General features: G+C 48.5%; 1 protein-coding gene across 6 annotated transcripts in view; it reads left to right on the forward strand.

Annotated features, from left to right (window-relative positions):
• MTMR14 (myotubularin related protein 14) overlaps nucleotides 1–26,565 on the forward strand; it is a 47,282-nt gene that overhangs the window by 13,497 nt on the left and 7,220 nt on the right. For 5 of the 6 annotated variants that reach the window (XM_032841611.1, XM_032841613.1, XM_032841615.1 and 2 more), the window contains exons 4-17: nucleotides 1,703–1,778; nucleotides 2,078–2,138; nucleotides 3,621–3,743; nucleotides 5,039–5,112; nucleotides 9,568–9,638; nucleotides 10,259–10,333; nucleotides 15,814–15,880; nucleotides 17,711–17,796; nucleotides 18,046–18,122; nucleotides 18,388–18,424; nucleotides 20,710–20,780; nucleotides 21,555–21,613; nucleotides 21,787–21,925; nucleotides 22,649–22,825. In XM_032841611.1, the coding sequence (XP_032697502.1) occupies nucleotides 1,703–1,778; nucleotides 2,078–2,138; nucleotides 3,621–3,743; nucleotides 5,039–5,112; nucleotides 9,568–9,638; nucleotides 10,259–10,333; nucleotides 15,814–15,880; nucleotides 17,711–17,796; nucleotides 18,046–18,122; nucleotides 18,388–18,424; nucleotides 20,710–20,780; nucleotides 21,555–21,613; nucleotides 21,787–21,925; nucleotides 22,649–22,825 (1,193 nt within the window). The remainder of the gene's footprint in view (nucleotides 1–1,702; nucleotides 1,779–2,077; nucleotides 2,139–3,620; nucleotides 3,744–5,038; nucleotides 5,113–9,567; nucleotides 9,639–10,258; nucleotides 10,334–15,813; nucleotides 15,881–17,710; nucleotides 17,797–18,045; nucleotides 18,123–18,387; nucleotides 18,425–20,709; nucleotides 20,781–21,554; nucleotides 21,614–21,786; nucleotides 21,926–22,648; nucleotides 22,826–26,565) is intronic. The other variant, XM_032841612.1, reaches the window with a different exon arrangement.

Below are 26,565 nucleotides of genomic sequence, written 5' to 3' on the forward strand. Positions count from 1 at the left end.
CGAGCCCCATGTCGGGCTCTCTGCTCAGCGGGGAGCCTGCTTCCCTTCCTTTTTCTCTGGCTGCCTCTCTGCCTACCTGTGATCTCTGTCAAATAAATAAATAAATAATCTAAAAAAAAAAAAGACTGTATCTTTTTTTTTTTTAAGATTTTATTTATTTATTTGACAGAGAGAGAGAGAGAGCGATCACAAATAGGCAGAGAGGCAGGCAGAGAGAGCTGGGGGAAGCAGGCTCCCCTCCAAGCAGAGAGCCCGATGTGGGGCTCGATCCCAGGACCCCGAGATCGTGACCTGAGCCGAAGGCAGAGGCTCAACCCACTGAGCCACCCAGGCGCCCCTAAAGATACAGTCTTAAAATTAGATTTTGAAGTTCAGTCCAAGGGCGCCTGGGTGGCTCAGAGGGTTAAGCCTCTGCCTTCGGCTCAGGTCATGATCTCAGGGTCTTGGGATCGAGCCCCGCATCGGGCTCTCTGCTCAGCAGGGAGCCTGCTTCCTCCTCTCTCTCTGCCTGCCTCTCTGCCTACTTGTGATCTCTGTCTGTCAAATTAAAAAGCATACAAACAAAAAAACTGAAGTTCAGTCCAGTTGCCTGGTTTCTAGGATTCTAGCTCTCAAAGTGAGTAATGAGGCAAAGAGTGAAAAAAAAAAAAGCTCAGTTACAACTACAGCATTTCCTTGTTGAGGAGAGAGATGTAATTTCTTCAAAACAAAACCAAACCAAACCCAAACATTTCTTCCTTAATTGACTCTCCTGCTTCCAAGGTTGCTCATCCCAGTGCTGAACAGTTCCAAATGATGATTAACACAGGCTTTGGAGGTAGATGGGTCTAGATCAAATCCCAGCTTACCCCTCCTTGTATGACCTTACATATCATGTCACCTCCCTGTGCCTTCTGTGAAGTGGCAGCGGTGCATGCCACCTGCCACATCTACCTCATGGGCTCGCTGAGAATGTAGTGTAAATGTTTCAGTGCCATGCCCAGAACACACACATAGTAACATCGAATCCTACACACATACACATGTGACAGCCCCTCAGTCTGACTGGTACTCTTCGTAGCATTCTGGTGCCTCTTGTTTGGGAGAGATGCTCCCTCGACAGGGTATAGATTAATCTGCGGAGTCCTGGGCGTTTCTTCAACTTTGCGCACTTAAGAAAATCATCTTGGCCATTGACCAGAGGGTACAAACTTGAGGATCTCCTGTACAGCAGAGTGATTATAGTTATTAATATTCTGTGCTTGAAAGTTGCAAAGAGAGATGATCTTAAATGTTTTTACCACATGAAAGAAATGATTAGGGGTGCCTGGGTGGCTCAGTGGGTTTTTAAAGCCTCTGCCTTTGGCTCAGGTCATGATTCCAGGGTCCTGGGATCAAGCCCTGCATCGGGCTCCCTGCTCAGCAGGGAGCCTCCTTCCCCTCCTGTCTCTCTGCCTGCCTCTCTGCCTACTTGAGATCTCCTGTCAAGTAAATAAATTTAAAAATCTTAAAAAAAAAAAAAAAAAGGAAATTGTGTGACATGATAGAGCTGTTAGCTAACGCAATGGTGGTAATGATTTTACAATCTATAAGTGTATCAAATCAGCATTTTGTAAACCTTAAACTTAGACATTTGTATGTCAGTTATATCTCAATAAAGCTGGGAAAAACAAGAACACAAAAAAACGCAGAAAAGCATCTGAAAATGCTGTTTTTCTCCCAGCACATTTGCAGGTCGGCTACCCTGGCTGGATGGGGGGAGCTGTATGGACGCACTGGCTACAACTATATTTTCTCAGGTGAATATTGAGCTACCTCCTCTGACTAAGAACAAGAGCCCAGATACAGAGAATCGCCGCCCACGCTGCCGTGGCATAGGTAGAGAGTATGAGCAATCTGGGGGGAGGCCGGGACCGTCTCTTCACTCAAGGAGATGCTGGGGTAAAGAAGACTGCCAGGCACCCGGGACATCTGATACCAAAGAGAGGAGGGCTGCCCTTGGGGGTGGTGTCAGAGTGGGGTGGGAGGAGCCTGGTCAGGAAGCCCTGGGGGTGGAGCCCTGTGCAACAGCCTTGGTGCTGACAGGTTTCTCTGGCAGGGGGTGCAGATGATGCCTGGGCAGATTCAGAGGACATCACCGAGGAGGACTGCGCTCTTCGGTCAGTGCCAGATTGTTATGGATCTGGGCTTGTATGGGGGTAGGGTATCTGACCAGTGTTGGGCATTTTCATACTATGTTCGTCAGTGGTCCAGGTGAGTGCTTTGGCTCCTTTCCTTCCACTGCTAACTCCATGTCCCGGAAATAGGGTCATTAAGGTCCATCCCATAACTTCTCACCAGAGCTGATTTTAATGGCTGGCTAAGCAATCTCTCTCCCTCCTGGGCAATCTCCCAGCCCCAGGGTCAGCAGGTCTGAGACAGGGCTCGGACGTCTGTTTGTGTGTTCAAGCCCTGTTGGTTACAGGGTGTGACCAGGATGCTGGCAGCCAGCCTGCTGGGTGTCACACAGCACACCTGGTACCAAGGCACAAGGCAAGGGCTGTAGTCCCCATGGGGAGACCCAGAGACTATAGATGTTATACAATTCATCAAGTTGTCATTGATGCCATAATAGAACTTGATACAGAGAAGTATTTTAGGCCCCTTAAAGGGAGGAAATGGGTTGGTTCACACTCTTCTACCTCCTTTCCAAACGTTTTTAGAAAATGACCCCCTAGGATATTTTGGAAAAGCTCCTTTGGATGGTCTGTGCGGTGGAAAGTCTTTAACTGGTGTCAGGCATCTCTGGAATTTACACAAGCACCCTAGTAAGATCAGTTGCCCAAAATCTTGGTTTGGTGCATGAAAAGGCATCTCACTATGCCCAGTTCTGTCTGTTAGTTCCGAGAGCTGCAGCCCTGGCTTGTGCTCAAGAATGTTTGGCTCTTCCCCTGAGATCAGACAACCTCTGCCTCAGCCAGGCCGTGTTCCATAGCATGCACTGTTCTTGGCGAGGAGACTGCTGTGGACAGCAAAGCAGTGGGCATTGAAAAATTAATGGTGACTGTGTATTCGTTCTGCTTTTGCCTTTATCTGTATGACTAGACAGCCTGGGGGGATTTGGAAAAATTTTATCTCCTTTCTTCTTAGACCTGCTAAGTAGAGGGAATTCACTTGCTAGTATTTCATGATCAGTTGCTAAAATAGCTCTAAAAAGTCCATCTCCAAACAAGCATTTCACTCTGTTACATTATGAGCAAATCATGTGGCTAAAAATGGTCAGAAGTGGGAAAAAGGTGGGGTGGAGGGAGATAAACTCTAATGGAAGCTCAGAGACTCTATCAGCCACCAGCTTGCTGCTTTTTAGAACTCAGATTATCTAGTCTTCGGGCTTAATGTCAAGCAGTGCCAAAAAGCTCTTTCCCAGTTCCCGGCTGCAAATTGCTCCTCTTTGAAATATGTCCCAGAGAGCAGGGTAATCTCTAGAAAGTCACCTTCCCTGAAGCCAGCTGTCCTGTCTCGGCCCTCCCCCCCACCTTACAGAGAAGGGAAACAGAAGTTCTTGCCAATGACATCTATACTTCCTTGAACACGTTCCCTACCCCTCAAACTTCTCTGAATGAATGTGCAGTATAGCTTCTCCCTTCGGCTCTTTGTTTCAGAAGTTCCGACACACATCTTTTTGATAAGGTCAGAGGCTATGACATAAAGCTGCTTCGGTACCTGTCCGTCAAGTACATCTGTGACCTGATGGTGGAGAACAAGAAGGTGAAGTTTGGCATGAAGTAAGTATAGGCCACCTACTGTGAAATAGGCAGAGGTGATACGTTCACCACTCTTCAGGTCAGTGATGGTATATAACAGTTACCAAGGGCTTGCTACATGCCAAGCCTCGTGGTGAGGGCTTTCTGTACATCTTCTAGCTGTATCTTCAAACATTCTTGCAAGGCAGGTTCTACTGTGCCCCTCTTGCAAATGAGAAACTAAAGCACGGAGAAGTTAAGTAACTTGCTCAAAGTCATGGAGATAAGTAACTGAGGGGCCATGAGTCTCTAACCTGTGCTCTGCTGCCTCCTCCTCTTAGATGTTCTTGAAGATTCATCCCTTGGCTCCAGGTTCTGTACCATGTCTGGTAGGTTAGAGTCTCCTTCAAGTAGAACAACAAAAACCGAAATCAGTATATATATACCCAATTTTTACTTTACATATGGACCAGATCTTGATATTTGATAAGGCAAAATTTGAAAATAATGGAAGCTGGGTTGAGGGGATGAGATTGTAGAAGTTCCCCCCCCCAAATTTTTAAAATTTTTCATAATATTGGCTTTATTTATGCTGAGATTGTCTTAGAAAATAAGGCATACTGTGGCCTTACAGCTCAGCTGTGTGTAGATACCTGAATATTCCCTTCTCTCTCCTTGCCTTCATCTATCAGAATGTCGTAAGTCTTTCCCTTTCAGATGCCATTTGTCCATCCTGTTTAGGAGTGTCCTCAGTGAATATTGGAGAAGACAGTAGAGGCGACAGTCCCCCTGAAGCCCCCTTTGGACAGTGTCTCAGTTACTTGCTGTCGTGTCATTCTACCCTCTGGGTTGGGGTGGTTGTGCTGCCTTCATTTGTGGGACTTAGCAGGAAGGTTGTTATGGGTGCTGCAGAATTGAAGGGTAACCTCTCTTGCTTGATAAGTTAGAATAGGGGGCAGAGAGGTTACATTTATTTTCTTTTTTTAAGATTTTATTTATTCACTTGACAGAGATCACAAGTAGGCAGAGAGGCAGGCAGAGAGAGAGAGGAGAAAGCAGGCTCCCTGTGGAGCAGAGAGCCCGATGTGGGGCTTGATCCCAGGACCCTGAGATCATGACCTGAGCCGGAGGCAGAGGCGTAACCCACTGAGCCACCCAGGCACCCCCGAGAAGTTACATTTCTTAATTGTTCAAAGTTAGCACTGCTGAAGGGAATCATTCCTAGTTCTGAAGACTAGTTTCTTTAGCAAGAGGTTCATTTTACGTTGTTGTAATACTCATTGGGGAATGGTGCATATGTGTTGTGATGCCATAACACATTGTGTCCTGTCTTGTAGTGTAACCTCCTCCGAGAAGGTGGACAAAGCCCAGCGCTATGCCGACTTCACTCTCCTCTCCATCCCATATCCAGGTAGGGAGCTTTTTTCAGGGTCTAGTCTAGTGACAGGTTTCCTAGGACTGGGGGCTCTCAAGAGGCCATCTATACTTAGGTACATAGGTATCCTAGAGCTTTCCTGGGGATCTTATGTTTTGTGTTGTCTTGTTTTAAAGATTTATTTCTTTGAGAGAGAGAGAGAGGGAGAGAGAGGGAAACTAAGCAGACTCCTTGCTGAGCACTGAGTCCAACATGGGTCTCAATCTCATGACCCTGAGATCCAGACCCGAGCTGAGACCAGGAGTCAGACACTTAACCGACTGAGACCCCGGCACCACGCTGTGCCACCATCTGCCCTCTCCCCCAGCGCCACCCCCCATAGAGGATCTTATGCTGATCAGCATAGGACACCATGGCTCTCAGTTTTAAGCTTTCACACTTAGGGTAGGACACTGTCCTGGAAGGCACTTTCTATTTGGGGTCCAGGGATTAACTCCTGGCTCAGGTACTACTACTACTATAACCCTGAGCAAGTTACTTCACCTCTCCAAGCCTCAGCTTTTCTCAGGTGTCATTTGGAACTTGGAAAGGCTTAAACTCAAGGTTTTGTTGTGAAGCTTAGATGGGATCATGTTTGTGAAAGTACTCTGTGCAGGTAAAATACTGTTTTAGCATAAAACATTACTGGCTACTCTGTGTCAGCAACTAATGATGTTGCGCTGGCCTTTGTGGTTGTGAGCCTTTGAATGTCTGTCTTGGGGTGATCAAGTTATTTATGGAAATTGCCCTAAGTGAGGCCCTAGGTGATGAAGAACATAATTGCCGTGTCCCCAGTTGTACGCCGTTGGTGACCTCACCATGTTGTAAACACTTTGGTGTACACAGAGCTAGCTGCATTTGTCTCTGGTGCCCTGATATGTGTGAGACCTGTGGCCAGGGCAGTACTGAATGTACTGGATAGTACATTAGTCCAGTTGGTAACATTGAAGCTTTCTGACAATACCTGCTTGTTCAGCAAGGGAGGCCAGAAGAGCCCTAATGTCAGCACAAGACTTTGTCAACAGACAGCAGGAAGTGTTCTCTCTCTCCTTGACATCTCTCTCCTGCTTCTCAGCATCAGCAGCTGGCTTCCATCCTGTGCTGGACCTTGTCCTCTTATATTGGGGCCACAGAGCTAATAGCAAAAGCTGGCCAGTGACAATAGGTTGTTGTACAGCTGGGTCTTCTCATTAGAACTACAGGTTTATCAGTGCCTGGCAGGAGAGGGTATCCTCCCCATTGTGAACTGGTGGTATTCAAACCATGACCTTTGATAGCCCGGCACTCTTACCGTCGTGGCCTCTCCTGGAGTCTCTCTTCACTCTTCTCTGCCAGCTTAGTGGTTAGTGCCATATAGAGCAGGGCACGAGTCTCAGCCTTATAGTTCTGTGTGTCTTTGAACAAGCACCTCAACCCCATCTCGCACTGGCTTCATCCTCCATGAAAATGAAGATAATGGTGCTTATTTCAAGGAAAAGTCCCAGATTTATCCCTAACCCATGCTCAGTAAACACTAGGCTAAATGATGTGTACACAGGGAGGAAAGGCTCAGGGAAGTTCCTCTTTCCTGAAAGCTGCTGGGGCAGAGGCAAACCATGATGATGCTGCTGTGGGCTTGACAGTCTCAGAGCCACATTGTGACAGAAGTGTCCCTCCCTCCGACGCCCCTGGCCCCTCTCCTACCCGCAGAGTGTCTGTGCTGGAGCAGTTAGATAGCTCTAAAACTGATTTTCAGACCCAGCTCCCAACTCCCAGGAGATGTTTTGGGGGTCTGCACGCCGAAGTACTCTGATGAACAAGAAGAGTCAGTGCTGTGTGAGGAACCATGCATCGCTTTCTTTGTTTATATTTAGGTTTTAAGTAGAGCTTGGTTTAGAAAAAATAGTTTTGCTGGAAGTTTGCATACCACTGCTCCAGAACTGTAGCACCGTATCCTTTCTGCTGTAGTGTGGCAACTTGCCAGAAGACTCCCCAAATCTTAACACCTGTTGACCCCGTGATGCAGCCAATGTGGGGCTGAAGATGTTCATCATGATGTCTGTTCATACTAGCAGAACATGAGAAGAAGCATTCTCATTAGTCAGAATGGTGATTACACAGTTGTAGAAAAATGCTTAGACTTTTTGATATAGAAAGATGCTTAAGATGTGAAGCAGGACACAGAATTGTATAGTACAATGTCAATGTCAACAATGTAAGGGAAAAAATGCTTTCACAAAAGGGCCAGCAGGAAATAGCCAAAATGGTAAGATGCTACAACCTGTGAATTTTTTTCCCTGTTCTTCCCAAGGTTTCTATGTACTACATCTGATAGTTGTGTGTGTGTGTGTTAGTGGGAGGGAAATCACTAGGATCCAAATCAGTAGAAACCATAAAGCCAGAGGTGGGGGAGATGCCATCACACATCCAGGTAAGGGGATGGGAGAAGCACTTTTAACCTGCTATGCTTATGTTCTTGAATTTCTTTACAAGTCTGGATTACTTCTTCTCAAGGAAAAGAAACAGTTCGCATTACTGAAACCCCAGTCATGAGCTGTGCTTTGTAGCTGTTCATGGCATCTCAGCTGAGTCCTCTGAAGACCGTGAGGCCAGCCAGGTGCTCTGATGCTCTCAGTTCTAACTCTGTCCGATGAACTTGGATTTGGACTGGCTCTTGACCCAGAGAAGTGTTCTGAGAAGTCTTCCTTCAGCATACCAAAATAGCCGAAGGCTCAGCTGCACAAGTCTGATTGGTTTTTTCCTTGAGCCAGTGGCTGTTTTCACCCCCGCTTTTGGTCCTATCCCTCTTGTCTCTCAGTGGGTTCAGGAGCCTGTTCAGGTAATGAATGTCAGGCATTTCCCTGGGTAGTGAATCTATTTTAAGTCTGTCCATTTCTCCCAAGAAATTGCCTCTGCATCACAGGCTGGCCGGAGCTCAGCCCCGAGCCTTCAGTGTTGATTTGAGCAGGTCGAGTTTGGGAAAAAAAAAACAGTCCTTCAAAGGAGCTCTGATCAATAATTGGTGGCTTTTCTAAATCTGGACTCATAAGCCCAGGGCCTCTGTCTGATATTTGTATTTCTTCTTTCTGCCAGAGGGGCACCCTAGAATAGACTGGAGTGTTAGAGCTGAGGATGGTTTCCTGACTTCTCAGTCAGCAGTGAGGCCTTGAGGGATTAGAGTGCAGAAGTGTGTGTGGAATGGAAGCCCAGGATATAGGACTTGGGCCGCATTTCCAGACCTTCTTCTCCAAAGGAACCTTTACTATCTTCCCTGGGGTGGCCTCACACAGGAGGGGAGGTTGGCCCAAGAGTAGCTGGGGAAGTTTCATGTGAATTTTTTTGGCCTGTGGCCCCCTCTCCAGAATTCCAATAGCCGTTTATTGCCATTGGGTGGGGACCTCACCAGACTTGGACCTGTGGCCAAAGGCATGTGGCCTCCAAAGTTTGTATTGGTTCTGGTTGAGGAAGTGAGAATAACTTCAAGAAGCTACGTTGAAGTGCCTTCTCCCACTCTTAAGGTCACAGCAGCCCCAGTATGCTCCCCGTGCTATGGTGGATGAGCGAGCCTCATTGTCTGTGAGCCAAGCAGTTGACTATAAGCAGCAGGGCTGGCCGTGTGGGCCCTTCCTGCAGCAGCAGCAGCATGGTACAATCAACACCACCATTATTTATAACACTAATGGCTATCATTTGAAAGCCATCTGTACCTGTGCTTGCTAGTGTTTTATATGTATTGTTTCATTTTTAACCATTTCATAAATGAGAAAATCAAGGCTTAGGGAAGTTACACCACCTGCTTGCAGTCACAGAGCTAAGTGAAAGGCCGAGATTTGAAGCCGAGAATGTTGCTGAAACCCTTTCTCTCCACAGTTCCTCTCTGTATTCCTGAGGGCCTACTCTGGCAGAGTTTCTTACAGTTTTTCTAGAGAATGAGACAGGAAAGCACCTCTCAGCGAGGTCTTTTGAAGATAGACATGTCTCTTGAGCACCTGTCATGTTTCAGGCACTGTCTATGATCTTTTCCACTATGTCACCAGAGGCCTGTGAGGTTGGTGGTAGGAGGGAAAATGATCCTCAGTTACTAGGGAGGTGGCTGAGAAAAATGGCTGTTGACACTCAGATTGTAAACCATGCTTTGTTTGTTGGCCGTTGGCACTTCAGGGACAAGTAGGACAAAGGACCTGAAATCAGGGAGAAGTGACCAGTATCCACTGAGCCCAGATGGAGAAAGATACAAAGAGGTCTGCAGGCTGACAGTACCTTATCAGGAAGGCTTGTAACTGGAAACTGAAGGAGCACTAGCTCTTGCCTGTCCGTGCCGGTCCACAACCGTGTCAGCTGTGGTCACATATGGGGCTCCCCAGTACGGAAAAGCTTATGACTTGGTAGCTGTTTCGGTCCTTTAGCACCCAGAGGCATCTCAGGAAACTGGGCTAGCAAAGGTGATGTCTTAACTCTGCCCTTCTTTTCCAGGCTGTGAATTTTTCAAGGAATATAAGGATCGGGATTACATGGCTGAAGGGCTCATTTTTAACTGGAAGCAGGTATGAGCAGTAACAATCATCAACTTGGGTCTTAACATTTCTTTGCAAAGGGAGGGCATAGAGAACAGCTTGCAGTCTTTTTGGGGAAAACAACTACCTTTTCCTTTCTCTTCTCTGCCATGGATGAGTATCATTATTTTCCCTCCCTCTTGTCTTTGTATGTACATGTTGAAGTTCTCATATATGCTTTCCTCTCCCCTTTTAATTTATCCCTCTCTTCAAAGGTTTTTTTTTTTTTTCAGGGACAGGATAGGAAATATCCTTCCTCTCTGCTCTACCATCTGCGTAAAAAGTGGGACCAGCATTCTGTTCCTTTCCCAGTCGGCAGAAGCCGGCCACGGGAGCCTGCTGGATGCTGACTATAGATTCATCATGTCTGTTTTGGCAGCAAACACTAGAATGGCCCACTGGAAAACTCCACTTGGAAGCAGTGTCTAGTCCCTTTGATTTTAAAACTGTCCCTCCTAGGGCAGCATATGTTTCTGGCCCAGAGAAGGCAAGCACTGTGGAGGGATGTCATGCCTGCCTTTGGTAGCCACAGCTTCAGGGTTATGACCTGCCTGTCACCATGGCTTCTCCTGGTGGCCTCTTGCATCTCACAAGTGTCTTTCTACCCTCAGGACTATGTCGATGCCCCACTGAGCATCCCTGATTTCCTGACTTCCTCTCTGAACATTGACTGGAGCCAATATCAGGTAAGGGGCCTAACTGGAGCAGGTCAGGATAAGGGAGGGGGATGGAGGGGATCCCTGATGCCTGCCCCAGAAGTCCTTCATGCAGATACCAGAAGGTCCGGCTGGTGCCCTCTGACCTCTCACACACAGCCTAGGAAAGAAGGAGCTGCTTATCCATTTAGCTCTCTCCCGATTTGCTCTTGGCTCAGAAAATCAAAGCTTTCTGATCATGACTCACTCAAAGATTTGCATCCATCAGCAGCTTCTGTTTCCAGAGGACCTCATGGAGTCTGTTTTTCCAGCTCTGGGCTTTAGTGACTTTTTTCATTTTTCCTTTTAAATGCATGTTCTGCCAGAGGAAGTGCAGAGCTGTCTGACCTCGTTTGATTATAGAAACTTTAAAATTATTTCTGTTGTGCTCCTCTCCCCTCTCCCCATGGAAGGGGCCCCAGTCTTAAGTATGTTTAGCCCAGTGTAGAAACCTAAAGGCCATCAGCAGTTTTCTTGTCACTTGCCTCAGTCAGGACTAGTAGCCTTGCTCTCCCCACTGCCTTCACCATGTCTGTTCCTTCTGCCTGACTGCCACTTCTCACCTCATCTTATCTGGCTGCCACACTGCCTTTAGGATTCGGCTCCGATGTACACTCTAGGAAGACTACTCCAGTGTACCTCCCTTCCCCTCTTTCCAGAGGGTTGGATGCCTATATCTGCATTCCCATTGACCCTGGGCATATCTGTCATGGAATTTTCCACTGATTTTTAGTCACTGATGTAGAGATCTGCTTTTCCATCTCTGGTAGACTGAGCTCCCAGAGGATGGGGAACCATGGCTTGGGCATCCTCAGCACAGAAACTGGCACGGAGCCTAGAGCCAGACAGGCCAAGCCAGTGCCTACCTAGGAAACAATCTGTTTCCCTCCCCTTTTTTGCCCCTGGGTCTGGGCAGTTCCCATCCAGCCTTGAGGTCTCCCTCTGGCAGAGAGGCCAGGAACACCGATTAGGCAGCTGTGTGCTCCCATATCCCCTTGAGCTTTATGTCCTGGTCTGTAAGTGGTCTGTAAAGGCAGAGGCTGCGCTTATCTTTTACACCAGCCCTTGATTACAAAGTTGATAACTGCATAACTATTCCAATGAATTAGAGTGGTATTAGATGTTCTCTATGCAGATATTTTTGCAAGAGGGAACTTAGGAAGAAGAACAAGCCAGTTTTTTGTTGTGCCCCAGAAGCCTAGAGAAGAAATGGTTTAGGGGACCCTATCCCCTGGTCTCAAGTCCTAGGTAGTACCTAGACAGATTGAGTGGCCAAAGGAACTTGCAGGTTTCCTTCTTAATTTGTTGTATGCAGAGGTGTCAAGTGGGCCCTACCTCTGGCCACCCTTACTCTTCTTTCTGGCACCATTCTGTTTTTTTGTTTGTTTGTTTTGTTTTGTTTTTAAGATTTTATTTATTTATTTGACATAGACACAGTGAGAGAGGGAATACAAACAGGGGGAGTGGGAGAGGGAGAAGCAGACTTCCCCCCCGAGCAGGGAGCCCAATGTGGGGCTCCATTCCAGGACCCTGGGATCATGACCTGAGTCAAAGGGAGATGGTTAACGACTGAGCCACCCAGGCGCCCCGTGTTTTTTTAAGATTGATTTATTTTAGAGAGTGCGCAAGCACATGCATGTGCACGCAGGGGACAGAGGGACGGAGGAAGAGGGAGAGGAGAGACAATCTCAGGCTCTCCCCACTGAGCACGGAGCATGACACAGGTTCAAGCTCATGACCCTGAGATCATGACCTGAGCTGAAATGAAGAGTTGGATGCTCATTTTGGCCAAGCCACCCAGGAGCCCCTCTGGCACTATTCTTCTGATGCATAAACTGTGCTTGATGAACTACTTCACTAAAGGTGCAAATAGGAGTTTAATGTGTTGACACTGCTTAGGATGTATATGTCTCTTTAGGAAGGAGTCCTGTGCATATGAGGAGTAGTTCTGCTTAGTATCTCAAGGCCCTGGATCTAGGCCCCAGCTTGCTTGGCCCTTCTCTCCAGGCTTTGTGGTTTTGAGCAAGTGGTCTCACTTTCCTCTAAAAGTAGAGTTGACAACACCTATTTCAGAGTTGTGGCAAGGTTCAAGTATGGTCATTGTATGAAAGTGGTTCTGAACTGAAATGCCAGATCAGTTTTAATGATGATAATTCAGAAGTGGGCTGCTAGCCTGTTAACTCAAGGGTGTGAACACTAATACAATTCTAGGCACAAAAGTAGGAAGGCAGGGCATTGCTCAGCCACTTGGTCTCACTGGGCCTCCTACCATCCTCTTCCTCAGCCAGGTATGTGTTGCTCTGCCTTGCCAGCCCCTTCAGCATGAGTGTCCAGGACTCCCTGTTACTCCTCCGTATCTCCCCCAGGTGACCTCATCTTCTGTCCACTCTGTCAGCCCACTGCTATCACCTGACCCAGGATTCTGGGCCAAGCCTTTCTTGGGGATCCACATCTACATCACCTCTTACCAGTGTCCCTTCATTCATCCACCTTAAACTCAAGCTGTCTGAAATGGAATTGGCCACAACCGACAGCATCACAGGCCCTCAACCATTTACCTGGATGCTCAAAGTCAAAACTTGAGTTTTTTCCCTCCCACATCCATTGCCAGGTCCCATCAGTTCTCTAAATCTCTGCCCTTGGTGAAACTCTTCAGATCTTCTTGCCTCCATCTCCTGTACCACTAGCCTAGTCTGGGCTATTGTCATCTGGGTGCATCTCATGTCTGAACGGGCGCCACATTGAGGGGGAGCTGGAAACTGTGAACGTAAAGCATTTGAACAGGCCCTGGCAGATAGGAATACTCAAGTGAAGGAACAAGATCATCATTGTCACCCCTTCCTGAGACTGCACTGACTGACTTTCCTGTTTTCCTCAGAGTACAGCCAAGTGACCCTTAGTGAGCCACTCAGCTCCACACAGTCCAGCCTTGTGCTTGTGACTAGCTGTCCTTTCCCTCTTCTCTGGCCACACTGACCTCCTTTCAGCCCCTTAGGGAAGAATGCCCTCCAGGTTTGCATGTGCTGTTTGTTCTCTCTGCCAGAAAAAGCTTTTCTCCTTTCCCTCCCCTCTTATATGGATGCCACTACCTTCAGGAAGCTTCCCTGCTGGTCCCTGTGGTTCCTAATAGGCTCAGCTTGCTGGTTACATGATCCTACAGGATCCCACAGGTCTCCTTTTAGTCAGCACACCTGCAGAAGTTCACTTTGTCTTCCCTCTCCTATGGCCCCATTAGGGGGCTGGGGCCGTCGTGGACACTGCTGTTTCTCAGGCGCAGGCCCTCAGTGATGTTCACAAGTGCAGGAACACTTCTGGCAGTACTTGTATGGGTGTTCCTGCCCTCCATGTAACTGGCGTGAATTTCTTAGAGGTCTGCTCATTCTTTCGGTGCCATAAGACGCGATTCCAGTGTCTGCTTCTCCTCAAGCTGGCCCCTGACCATGAATAGTCAGAGAAGTAACATCCTACACATGCCTTCTAGTCCTGAAGCTCTAGGCCTTGTAGACGCAGAGATTCTGAAACAGCCTCCGCCCTCACTGGGCTCAGTTTAGGAAAAAAGGCAATAGCATAACCATCACCTGGGTAGTAGAGGTGTTGACCAGTGGCTTCTGATGTCTCAGTGGAAGATAATAGGGCTGGGCCTTTGAAGGATGAGTAGGAGTTTGCCAACCACGGGGAAGAGTATTCCAAGCATAGACACGTAAGCAGTGGCGTGGTGCTGAGTTCTGTCCCCAGAAACTTGGTCGTGGAGCACTTAGGAAAGAGAGAATTAGTGCTGAGTCTAGATTTTAGTGCATTTCTCAGATCTTCCTTACTTTCTGCAGGCCCCTCAAACTTTAGTTTCATACTCTGCTATCAGAGAAGTCCCTTCAGTATAGCATGTGACTATAAATGTGAGTCTCACAGTCTGGCAGGGCTGGGTTCTGTCCCAGGTCAGATTAGCTATATGATTTTGGGAGCCTGTGGTTCCTACCCTAACACTGGGCACAGTGTATCTGCTGCCTCTCCTTGGTCCTTGATGTCCCCTTTCAGTAGCCACCATGGTTACTGGAGCTCTGCAGGCCACAGCTGTTGGTCCCTTCCTGCCTTCTCCTGGCTGCTGCAGCCTTTCCCTGGGCTTTGTGCTGCTGCACAGTTCCTGCCTTCTCCCTTCCGCCCCTCCTGCTTTTCCACACCTGCAAGAATAGCTCAGAGGAAATTTGTTGGCAATGGTGTGTATGACAGGTTGAGCCAGATGAGTGACAAGACCCCTATGCTACTATGGGTAATGACTTTATTAGTGCAGTGCTGCAGCAGCCGTCTCTAGAGCTGCTGAAAGTAGGTCATAACTCTCCAGGGACTGTGGGAGGGTCAGGTAAATGAGCCTGTTTTAAATTCCTGGGAAAACCATTCCAATTACAGGTGCCGTGTTCACCTTCCCCCAGGAAGTGCTCTCTCACTGGCACCCGCTAGCCTCTCCACACAACCCCAGGACACTTATAAGCAGTTATGTTGGGAGGCTGTCCCCATATGGGGGTAAAGGAGCCTCAGAACTGGGTCAGGCCCTTCCATGGAATTCCAAATTCCAGTAGACTTTTTCAGAGGATCTGGTTTAGACTTTTTGTTTGGGCTAGAACAAACTATTATACTATACTTTTTTTGCAGTTTTTCTTATTTTTCATTCCCCGCCCCCACAACTCATGGGCCTCCTGTTTTAAAAGATTTTGTCTGCCAGTCAGATTGCAATTATTATTCATCAAAAGACAAGTACACAGGGGCACCTAGGTGGTGCAGTTGTTTGAGGGTCCTATTCTTGGTTTCAGCTCAGGTGGTAATCTTGGTCATGAGATCAAGCTCCCTGCATGGGGCTCCATGCTTGGGATTCTCTCTTCCTCTCCCCCTCCCACTCATGCTCTGCTCTCTCTCTCTCTCTCTGTCTAAAATAAATAAATCTTAAAAAAAAAAAAAAAAAACAGTATGTAGTGAATAGCAGTAGAAAGTGAATGAAACATGGTTGATGAGGAGGTTGAAGGTTGATATTTTCTGTGATGTGATAGCAGGTAAAAGAATGGCTCTTTCCATTTGGCACCAGTGGTCATGGGCTCAAGACTCTGTTTTTGCCTCTATCAACTCCCTAGACAGCCATGCTGGGAGCCCAGGGCTTAGATGAGGCTAATGTGTGTCTAATGCTGCTGGGTGTGGGGCCCTGAGTTGCCCAGGCCCCTGCATGGATTCCTGCTCCACCATCACATCATGTTAGAATGCAGGGTGAGGGTGGCCCACAGGGTGAGGGTACAGAGAGAGGAGGGAGGAGCTCTTGGAGTGGGAGTGAAATCTCAGATTATCTGGGATTTGGGGCCTATGGCTTGTGACCAAGATGCTGGGGTACTTGTTGCCCAAGAATAACCCTTGGATTTTATTTTTTAAATACCTTAAGTTCTCAGTCTGAGTTACATATTGATTCCTAGACACCTTTTATTGTTCTTTAACAGAGTTGGGACCTGGTGCAACAAACACAAAACTACCTGAAACTGTTGCTTTCCATAATTAACAGCGATGGTGAGTCTGCCTCTGCCTAAGGCCTCAAGTATTGGACCTTCTGGGTATTCCTAGGTCGTGATACCGTGAATATGTTTCTTGGGGGTCACACACCTACCTTTTGCTTTATGGGAGAAGGATTTAAGGATTCCCTTGTCCATTGGCAGCTTTATTCCACATCCTCAAAACCTAATAAAACAAAATTGTGAGCTCATTACCATCTGAACTATGCACGGTGTTTCTACACTAGGTCAGCTGACCTTTGATCATCAGTGTTGTGCGTGGGGCCAGAATTGCCTCTTCTAATTCAGGAAGATGAGAGAAAAATCAGTTCTGGTTTCTTTCTTTCTTTCTTTCTTTCTTTCTTTCTTTCTTTCTTTCTTTCTTTCTTTTTCTTTCTTTTTTTAAAGATTTTATTTGACAGACAGAGATCACAAGTAGGCAGAGAGGCAGGCAGAGACAGAGAGGAAGGGAAGCAGGCTCCCTGCTGAGCAGAGAGCCCAATGTGGGGCTCAATCCCAGGACCCTGAGACCATGACCCGAGCTGAAGGCAGAAGCTCAACCCACTGAGCCACCCAGGCGCCCTTCAGTTCTGGTTTCTTAATGGGCATATACAAAAGTCCCTAGAGAACCTGATCTCTGGCCCAGCTGTTTTGGGTGTTTTTTGTTTTTGGTTTTTTTTTTAAAGTCACTGGAAATTTTTTTTTTTTTTTAATATTTTATTTATTTATTTGACAGACAGAGATCACAAGTAGGCTGAGAGGCAGGCAGAGAGAGAGGTGGAAGCAGGCTCCCTGCTGAGCAGAGAGCCTGATGCGGGGCTTGATCCCAGGACCCTGGGGTCATGACCTGAGCTGAAGGCAGAGGCTTTAACCCACTGAGCCACCCAGGCGCCCCTGTTTTGGGTGTTTTGATTGGATGGGTCCATCATGCTCAGGGTCTCTAGGGTGGACTGACTAACTCATCGATACCAGTCAAGACTTCTGTGGGGTTGTTCTTGCTTAAAGAAGTGGAAATGTATTAAGCTTACATAACCAAGAAAGCCCCAAAGCAGAGCCAGGTGCCTAAGAAATGTCACAAAGAATCTCCTCGTTTCTCATACCCAGTGTCTCATTAGCTTTGTAACCATTCTAGATTTGTTTCCTGCCATCTGACCTCCCCCAGAAGAGAGATAGAGCCTCTCCCAGAGCTCATGCTCATTGACCCAGATTAGGTCAAGTGCCCATCCTTTAAGCAGTCGCTGTGACCAAGTACCAAAAGGGCACATGCCTACCTCTGGAGTTAGGCAATGGTTTTCTACCTGGAGCAGTACTGCCTCTGGGGAACTGGGTGTTGTAGGAACTGGAGGAAGGGGGCTTCTGGAGAAGGGGGTGTTGTAGGAACTAGAGGAAAGGGGCTTCTGGAAAAATGGGTATTGTAGGAACTGGAGGAAGTCTGCTAACATTTGGTTCATGTTAGCCAAGAATCCCAAATGTCCTGCAGTTCCTGGGACAGCCTTGCACACTGAAGAATTGTCTTCCTCCAAAATATCTGTAGGGACCCCTGAGAAATGCTGGGTGGGGATGTGCATGTCAGCCCCCCACAAATGACTTGGGCAGTACTATCCAAACAGTACTGCTTTTCTAGAAAGTAGCCAGAAAGAAGAAGAAATGGTGTGCACAGAGACAAGTGCCTTCCACCTACCCCTTTCTGGGAGTAGGTGGGAGAAGAATCTTGGGGAGGCCCACCAGGAGGAGGGAGACTGGGGGTGGTATGGCTCTCTGATACCAGACCAGGGTGGTGGTATGCCCTCTTTTCATGCATCCATATTTGCTTTTCCTCTGGGTTTCCTGTTGCGTGGCTCCTGAATAGATGACAGCGGGCTGCTGGTACACTGTATCTCAGGCTGGGATCGGACCCCCCTCTTCATCTCTCTCCTGCGCCTTTCCTTGTGGGCTGTGAGTATGGATGGGCTGGGCCGTGGGACTACTCTGGGAGCAGTAGGACTATCTCCAGAAGTTAGAGATTGGGAGTGAGGAACCCCAGGTGTTCAGAGCACGTGTTAGGTTTAACACTATTTTGGGGACTGTTGGGCAGCCCGGTTGTCACCGGGTCTGTGGTTGCAGTTCAGCTTCTGGGACTAGGAGAGGGCTTTGTCATGGGGAGTCATTTTTCTAATTTTGGCATGTCCCTCTGGTCTCTTCCAGGATGGGCTTATCCACACATCCCTGAAGCCTGCTGAGATCCTCTACCTAACCGTGGCCTATGACTGGTTCCTCTTTGGGTAAGCCTTCGGGGAATGTTAGGTTGTTGGGTGGGCACAATGCCTTGGGAACAGTGTTTCTGTGTGTATGTGGGTGTGGTGGCTCCTGTGACAGGGTTAGAGGTAAAGACAATTCTACCTCCTTGGGAAAGACAGAAGGTGCCTGTCAGGCCCCACCTGAGATTGTGTTGCCAAAGCCATGGTCTGTCCCCATAACTCCAAGTCCCCTTTTGCCCTCCTGTCTTGGGGCACTGTTCGCTTTGACCTCCTTGCATTCTTGTTGCAGGCACATGTTGGTAGATCGGCTCAGCAAAGGAGAGGAGGTGGGTACCATGAGCAAATGCCGGGGCTCTGAGAGCAACAGCACGTCATCCTGCTTGGCGTCCACACATAGTGAGCAGTTCCTTGCCTAGTGCGTGCAGGGATCAGGCAGCATGGTCACAAAAGCACCAGCACAATAGCCCCCATTCTGAGCCTCTGTTCCTCTCCTGTGCAGTAGAGAATAACGCTTTCCCACATGGCTGCCATGACCTCCGGCTGTCAGTCCTCTTCTTGCTTTTGCTGCCGTCTTTCTCATGTGGATGATCTTATTTTCTGCACTCAGTTATAGAATGAAATTACAAGCCTTTCCTGGGCTCCTCAGCCCTACAGCTACAGCCCAGAGGCTCTTCCCAGTCTCTCTTTCCTATTCACACCATCAGCAACTTTTAAGCCCCAGGGCCAGCCAAGCAAGCAGGGTCCTGCCCAGCTTCTCCCCATTGGCCCAGGGAACAGATCCACACCAGGCACAGACCCAGATCAGGCACAGCCAGCCGGCCTCCAGGATCTCCTTATTCTCTGGGCACTGTCCCCTCTTCCTTTCTCTGCCTTCTCTGTACCCCATCCTTTTCTACTTTTTGCAGTCTTTGCCTCTTTGGTATGCTTATTTTTCAGCCTGTTTTCCCTGCATGCAGACCTGGACTCAGACCTGAGTTTGAACCCTGTTTGTCCCACCTATTACTTGGTGACCTTGAGTAATGTGATTCACCTTGAGTCTCCTGGTGTCGATCATGCTTCCTCACAAAGAGAATGAGTCTAGGTGCCCAGGGTGGGAGCTGTCACATAGCATTAGCGCTTTCTCTTCTGCCCCCTGTCCACCCCCCCACCGCCTTTTTCCTGAACCATCTTTCTCACCCTCCTAAGGCTGCCTTCTTTTCAAGCATCTTATCTTGTGTCTCCTCCTTTTGTTCCTTCCTCTCAGCAGCTCCTCTCCCCTTCTAAATCTCTTCTTCTGAGTGCTTATCACATCTGCCAGGGCTGCAGAGCTCATAAGCCTGTTCCTCAGAGGCCTCCATGAACTCTGTCAGAGGCAGTGACTTTGGCAGTGAAAACAGCACGTAAAGCCCCTTTGCAGCCTCTCATTTGGAGACTGACTGGCACTCCAGAACATTCTGCCCTCCATACCATCTCCCCTACCCTCAGAGCCAGCCAGATTCTGCCTTCAGAAACTGGACAGAGGATGAGGCCAAGTCAATTGGGCTCTGGATTCAGACCCTGGCCATCTCTCAGCATCAACAGGAGGGTCTCCTCAGCTGGAAGGGTTGGTTTTCAGGGTGTGGGCTTTTCTCTTACCTCTACCAGACACTCTAGACGCTGATGCTTTAAAACAAACAAACAAACAAACAAACAAACAGTTAAACGGCACTCTGTCCTCCTCCCCAGCCCTTGAGGTTCACAGCACGCTAGCATATTAAAGATTAAAGAGTCCGTGGTGAAGACACCTATTTAATTTTATGTAACCCAACATTTTCATACTGACCTAACCTAGGGTACCCTCCCTCCCTTTTGGTCGGGGGGGCAGTGTTTGTTTGAGGAAATCATATGGGGCTCTGTGATATCATGTTTGTGTTTATCCAAGTGAGGGTTTGATGGGACCACACCTTTCAGAATCACTGGGAAGTTTGTTTAAAAACTGCAGAGACTGCTTTGTGTGCACTTCATGGGGGCCCATTTGACTAGGGCACTGGGTGGAAGGGAGGAGAGAGGTGGTGGGACTACAGCTAGAGGTCAGGAGCTGCCTCTTGCCCCTGCCCACCTCAGACTCTGAGCCAGACCTTGGCTGCCCCTCATCCCTGGTTCTTCTGAACTACTATTTCTGGGTGTTCCTCCTACAAAATCTGATCCCTTTCCTTTCCATCATGTTCAGTGCCCATTAATCTCCTCACCCCCAAATAATCTCTCTCCCAGCTGTTCTTCTCAGTTAGCCTCTCTCCTTGGGATTCTTAGGAAAGGGTGAGCAGGGAAAGCTGCCTTCTCTTTATCCTTTTCAGTGGCTTGAGAACATGCATGTTGAATTTGAAGATGGTTTGAAAACTCACTGGCTTACCCTTGTACATTTTTCCTTCCCTCCTTGCCCTAACCCAGGCACATTACCCTGCCTGCCAAACCCTCTCCCACCCATTTATACCATTTATAGAGCAGAATATCCATCAGGATCCCTGAGGCAGGGCTGTTGTCCATCAGGGGCTGACCAGGTGGCTGGCTCCCCTCTCCTGGGAGCTCAGTCACCTAGATTTCTCTCCTTGGAGAAAGCTGTCTTCTCATGTGTGCTGCTTTTTGGTTTCTTCAGATTTTCTTCTTCTGCTTCAATTTTTTGAAGCATATCATCTCTGAGGAGTTCTCTGCTTTGAAGACACAGAGGTGAGGAGACATCTGTTCTCTCCCACTGGGCAGGGTACTCTGGGAAGGGCCACTATGGGAAGAGTAGGCAGGCTCTCACTCACCGTCTCATTCCCTGCCTGGCTTCCCTGCATGCTTGGCAAGTTAGCATCTCATCCCTGCCTTCCCTCTGAGGCCAGGGTAGGGATTCCTGGTGACAGCCAGTAGGGAAAGAGGCTCTCCTGCTTGTGAGGCAGGGCTGGGGTCAGCCTGCACTCATGTGAACAGAAAGGCTTTGGGACAAAGGAGTGGTCTCTGGTGACTAGGAGAGCAGGGCACATTGCTGCAGTAGAAAGCCAGCCTAGGGACGGGAAGACTCCCAGCACCCCATCTCTGGCTGAGACAGCAGATTCTTCTGCCTGTCCTTCTGCTAGTCCTGCAGAGGTGTGTCTTCATCTCTTTGCAGCCCACCACTGTGGAACAGAATCTGCCTCCAGCCTGGGAAACACAGGAGTCTTGCCTGGCAGTTCCCTTACAAACTCTCTGAGAGTTGGTGTCTTTGAGTGGACTTGCCTTCCAAGTCCAAGCTCCTAGGTGTATTGGGCCAGATTGAACGCCGAGGGGCCAAGGTGAAAAGAAGGAGTCGGACTTTGCTGGCCTTTCTGTAGTGGCCTGACATTTTGCAACACTTTAGGTAGGACTTGATTTGCCAGTGAGTTGGAGCTTCTTTCCCAGGCACGCAGCATGCTGGGCATGGAGACGACAAAGAAGACCCCAGCCCAGAATGTAATTCACTATTCTGGTTTCTGTTTACAGGAGGAAGAGTTTGCCAGCCCGCGATGCAGGCTTCACTCTGGAAGATATCTGTATGCTGAGTGAGTTATAGGCCCCAAAAGATTTCCTTGCATCTGTGCATCTTTCTGAGTATAGACCATGCAGGAACTGCTTGTTCTAGAAACTTCTCTTTCCAGCTGTATGGTGTGGAAGAGCTAGGGGACCAGTAGTTTGAGAAGATAATGTGCTGACTGATGACACTTGGTTCTTTCAGGACGAAAGGACCGTGGCAGCACTACCAGCCTTGGCAGTGACTTCTCTCTGGTCATGGAGAGCTCCCCAGGAGCTGCCGGGAGTTTCACCTATGAGGCCGTGGAGCTGCTCCCTGCAGGAGCACAGACTCAGGCATCTTGGTGAGGGGCCAGGCTGGAACTAAGCTTGCTCACAGCTGTGGCCCAGGGCCACGAGCTCCAGGGAGCCCCAAGTACAAAGGGAGCCCCCGACAGTAGGGCGGAGAGCACAGCTCCATGCCCTGCTGTCTCTCCCAGACCTCAGAGGCCAGCCATCTGGTTGGTGAGGGGCACTATCTGTGGTGGCCCAGGAACATAAAGGGCTGGGGCTCCCTGTGGGATGAAGAAAGAAGCCTCAAGGATGGGCAGACAGGGTGGGGTGAGGGGAGGCTGGTGTTAAAAGAGATTCCCTGGGGGAGCTCCCTTGTATCATTTGCTTGGGGGTGTGGGGCCAGTTAGAAAAAAGAAGAAAACAGTGAGTTCAATATGATGATTATGAATTGGGAAATTATTTGAGGGTGAAGTCCTCTGAGAATCTGATGACTCTGTCTCTAGACAGATGACTCAAACTTTTGTATTACAAGGAGAGGCAGTTACTGAGCTGTTAGGAATCTAGTGTGTACTCCGAGGCCAGTAGTATAGCGTTATTTGGATGTGACATTCCCTCTTATGAAGACCCAGTCCTTGCTGCTCATGGCTGAGCCTGAGGGAATGCTAATGTGTACCCATCTCCATATGGCATTTTCCCAGTGGAAGTAAGGACTGGGCCCTGACATTTGGTTAAAGTGGGCAGAGGGCTTGCCTGGGGTTGCGCCTTGGCCAACAGCCCTACTCTTTCTACTGCAGGAGGAAGAGCCACTCATCCTCTCCACAGAGTGTGCTCTGGAATCGGCCACAGCTCTCGGAGGACCGCCTGCCTTCCCACCAGGGGCTGGGGGAAGCCAAGTCTTCCAGTTCCTCATCCTCGAACCATTCTGACTTTTTCAGGATGGGTAGCAGTCCCCTGGAGGTCCCCAAACCCAGGTGAGGAGCTCCAAAGCCTCTAATGGTGGAAGTGGTTAGTCTTTCCCTCTTAATAAGCCTGGAGAGTGGCATTCCAGCCCATGAGCTGGTGTCTAAGATGGTGTCTTGGGACAGAGTTCCTTGGCATGCAGCCTGGTGGGGAGTGTACCCAGGAGGCAGAGGGGTTTGACAAGCTTGCAGGCCTACCCCTGTCTGGAGGATGCATTAATGTTTGAGTAAGAGCTGGTTTGTAGAATGATTTGAGACTCCTTCTCAGAGCCCTAGCAGATAAGTGTACTGATGGCAGTGTGATGGGCAGAGGGTGAGGGCTGCCTCCCCCTATTGCCTTTGGTGGGTCTCAGCCTTTATGGCCCTCACATTCTGCTTAACAAGATGGATCCAAATCCTCAAAGTCCTTGGTTCTTGCATTCCATGTCTGGATTGGTGAGGCGGTGAGGAGAAAAGACAGGGAGTTAGGTTAGATATATGTGGCTCAGGCAAACCTTGGGAGACTCTGTACACCTGAGAAGTTCTCAGTCAGATGGACAGGTGTGGCTGGAGTGTGCTGCAGGAATAGTGTTCCCTAAAAGAGAGTAAAGCTGAATACTGGGCAGGGCCTTAGGGTTGAGGGATGGTCTGGCACTTGGGAAAAGCATTTCCTGGCTGACCCCGTACAACTTTTTCTATGTGATACCACAAGGAAAGAATCCTGTGAATTACTTTGTCTTCTCAAGTCTTGAGAATGTCTGCCCCTTCTGGAGAGAACAAAGCAGTCTGTGACTTATGAGGTCCTTGATAAATTCCAAGGAGAAAGAGGCATTTAGCATAAAGAGTATGAGCTGCGGAGTCTACCTCAGTTTGAACCCAGCTCTGAAATAGACTGTTCCAAAAGTTTTAGGTCTTTTCCTTGTAGCAGGCCTGCTAACGGTGAGGAAACTGAGCCCCAAAGTCGCAGGCATATTACAAGAAAAGACCTGAAATTTCTGGAATCCCCTCCCTATCCCTACCTTCTGGCTTTTCTCCATGGGTAAAAGCAGGCAGCGGAGGAAGAGCACCCTCCTCATGCCAGCAAAGCAGATCAACTCTAGGCCAGCAGGAGTCCCACTGAGTTCACTGACCAGGGGAGTCCTGTGTGCTCACCTCTGAAGGTGAGCCCTTCAACCTGGAGTGCTGCTGTGTCTGCCAGTGGTGTAGCTGAGTCTACTAGATACTAAACAAAGACCATGACCCCTCTGACCCCACAGGAGGTTTGATGAAGACAGCTGGGCAGATATGCTGCCAGGCTAACAAGGCCACATGCCTGTGCTTGGTCCTGTCCTCTGTGTGTGCCGACTGCCATGCCACCCTTGTCTGCACGCCTGGCTTTCCTCAGGGCTACCCTGGGGCTGGGGTACCATGACCTAACCCTCGCAGTTCTGGGCTGGAACTCTTGTTCAATGACCCCACCTCCTTTCCTGCCTGAGCAACATTGCTGAACAGTGGGGAAGAAGTCCAGAGAGTCCTCCTATCCTCTCGGGTCCTGCTGTAGCCTTAACTGTCCAACTGCTAGGGCTTCCTGCTGAGGCTGTACTCACCTCTTCGCACACCCTAGCTTTTTATTATCCCCTTCTTCCTGCCAAGAGATCCTACTTCCCAATCTTGTGATATTTCCTTCAGTCTCACCAGTGGTTCTCTGCCTGCACTGGGTGGCTCAGACTCCTAGGGCTGGCCCAGGAGAGCTATAAAGGCCCCTACCTAAGGAGACAGACAGAGGAGAGTTGGGGGTGTCCTCTGGCCTTTCAGCCCTGTGTGCTTAGCCTAGTCGAGGCTGGGATAGCTGGACCAAAGTGGGGCACAAGGCCTTGAAGAGGCGTGGGCTGGGCTGCTTTGAAGTGTTTCGCTCTGCCAGTCTATTCTGGGAATGCCCGCTTGGAGCCCGGCTGGTCTGGCCAGGCAACAAGGTTCTGGACTGGCTGCCTGTTTGCCAGAGCTTCTGAAAGACAAGATTATTCAGATTTGGAGCATTCTAATTATGTATTTCCATTAACATTAAAATTAATTTAGTCTCTTTTATCTTAAAGTGCCTGAGGGATCCTGTCATTAGCTTCCCTGCCTCTCTTAGGTAACAACAGCCAATCAGCTTTTTAATGCAGTAGGGGGAACTGTTATGGAAAGAAACCTTTTAGTAAAGCTATCTGTGACAGCTGAAATTCCCCTCATTATGTGAATTCTTAGGGTTTTGAATGCTCCAAATTCTATAAGCGTATCTCTCTTAAAGCAGGACTTCCCTAGGAAAGGAGCCAGTAAAGCTTTATTTGAAGTTAAGAAGTAGGTGTTGGGCTGGTAAAAAAGTTCTGTGGGGTGCTAATTCTTATCCAGTCCCAAGCTCACCCTCCTCTCTGAGAAGGCTGGTGGCTTTTTGCTTTATTAGCTGCCACTGCTACAGCTTCTCATTGAGCTGCATTTCTGGACCATTTTAAATCTCTAATCAGCTGCAGGGCTGGGGGCTGAGAAGAGGCAGGGCCAACGCTCTGAGCTCACATGCCTCCCAAGGTCCTGGTTAGTAAGTGGCTCAGCCCCATGTGGCCTTGGTCTCTACTCCAGAGTCAGACATCTTTAGGGGTGGGAGGTTGCTAGCACAGCACTATTCTTGCCTGAGGAGGGATGGTGCCACCACTGAGCCCAGCTTGAAGCTAAGCTGCCTAAGGAGCAGATCAACTTGGCTAAGGGACACCTAGCAGTCTGGTTGAATAGCTAAGTAGAAACACAGGAACCAACTTCTGTTGCCCAGCTAGCTTCTCTTTCCCCATCTTCCACCACATATCAACTGCTCATTATAAGCAGTGAGCTCTGTCCTAGGCTGTGTTTAATGAGGCAGAGAAACCAGATGGCTTTCTGTAACACATAGGGTTCCTGTCCCATGTTTGACATTGTCTTGCATAGCATCATAGCTTCAGACCAAGGATGAGTGGTAAGAAGCCTAAAGGCATTGCCAGCTTAAGACCCAGAAAAGGACACTTAGAATCCTAAAATATTTCTTGAGCTGCTGTGAGAATGCAGATGTTCTCTACCTCTTCTCTCCTCTCTCTCTCTCTTTCTCTCTCCCCCTCTCTTCTCTCTCTCTCTCTCTCACACACACACACACACACACACACACACACACCAGTGTTCAAAGGTTTAAAGTCTGGGCTGGGGAAAACTGACATTTTTTCCTTTTTTTTTTTTTTCCCCCAAATGTGGTAAGAAATCCTGTCCTAGCCATCTCTGAAGTCAGTTGCTTTGTGAATTCAGGAACTTGTTGAATTGAAGGAATCTTCCCTAAAGCCCCATTCCTGGAAGCATTCACTTAGGCAGAAATTATGGGACCATCATCTAAAGGCTTGGGGGTTGGCAGGTATAAGTGTAGATTAGAGGTGACATCTAGGCCCCCTCAGAGTTTGGGATTTTAGGTCTTGGATCAAACATTCATTCCTTACATGACTTCAGACATGTCACTTGATGGCTTTGAATTTTTTTTTTCTCATCTATGTAATCAGAGGTTTAGACAGGCAACTTCCGGGTTCTTCCAAGTTGTGTACCTTCAAGCCTTCTGTGTCAGCTCAGGTGCTTCCAGATGCAATTAACAAAAACCCCATCTCAGCAGGTTAAGTAGTAAGGGAACACTGTTGGTTCTTATGGAAAAGTCCAGCGGAAAATACGACCTTCAGGTGTAGTCTGGTCAAGGTTCCAACTCCATTTTCCTGTGGTTCTTTTCCCTTGCTTCCTTCCACATGCTAGCTCTG

Source organism: Lontra canadensis, unplaced genomic scaffold, assembly GCF_010015895.1.
Source record: "Lontra canadensis isolate GAN:19392208 unplaced genomic scaffold, GSC_riverotter_1.0 scaffold124, whole genome shotgun sequence".
In the NCBI taxonomy this organism is placed as follows: Eukaryota; Metazoa; Chordata; class Mammalia; order Carnivora; family Mustelidae; genus Lontra; species Lontra canadensis.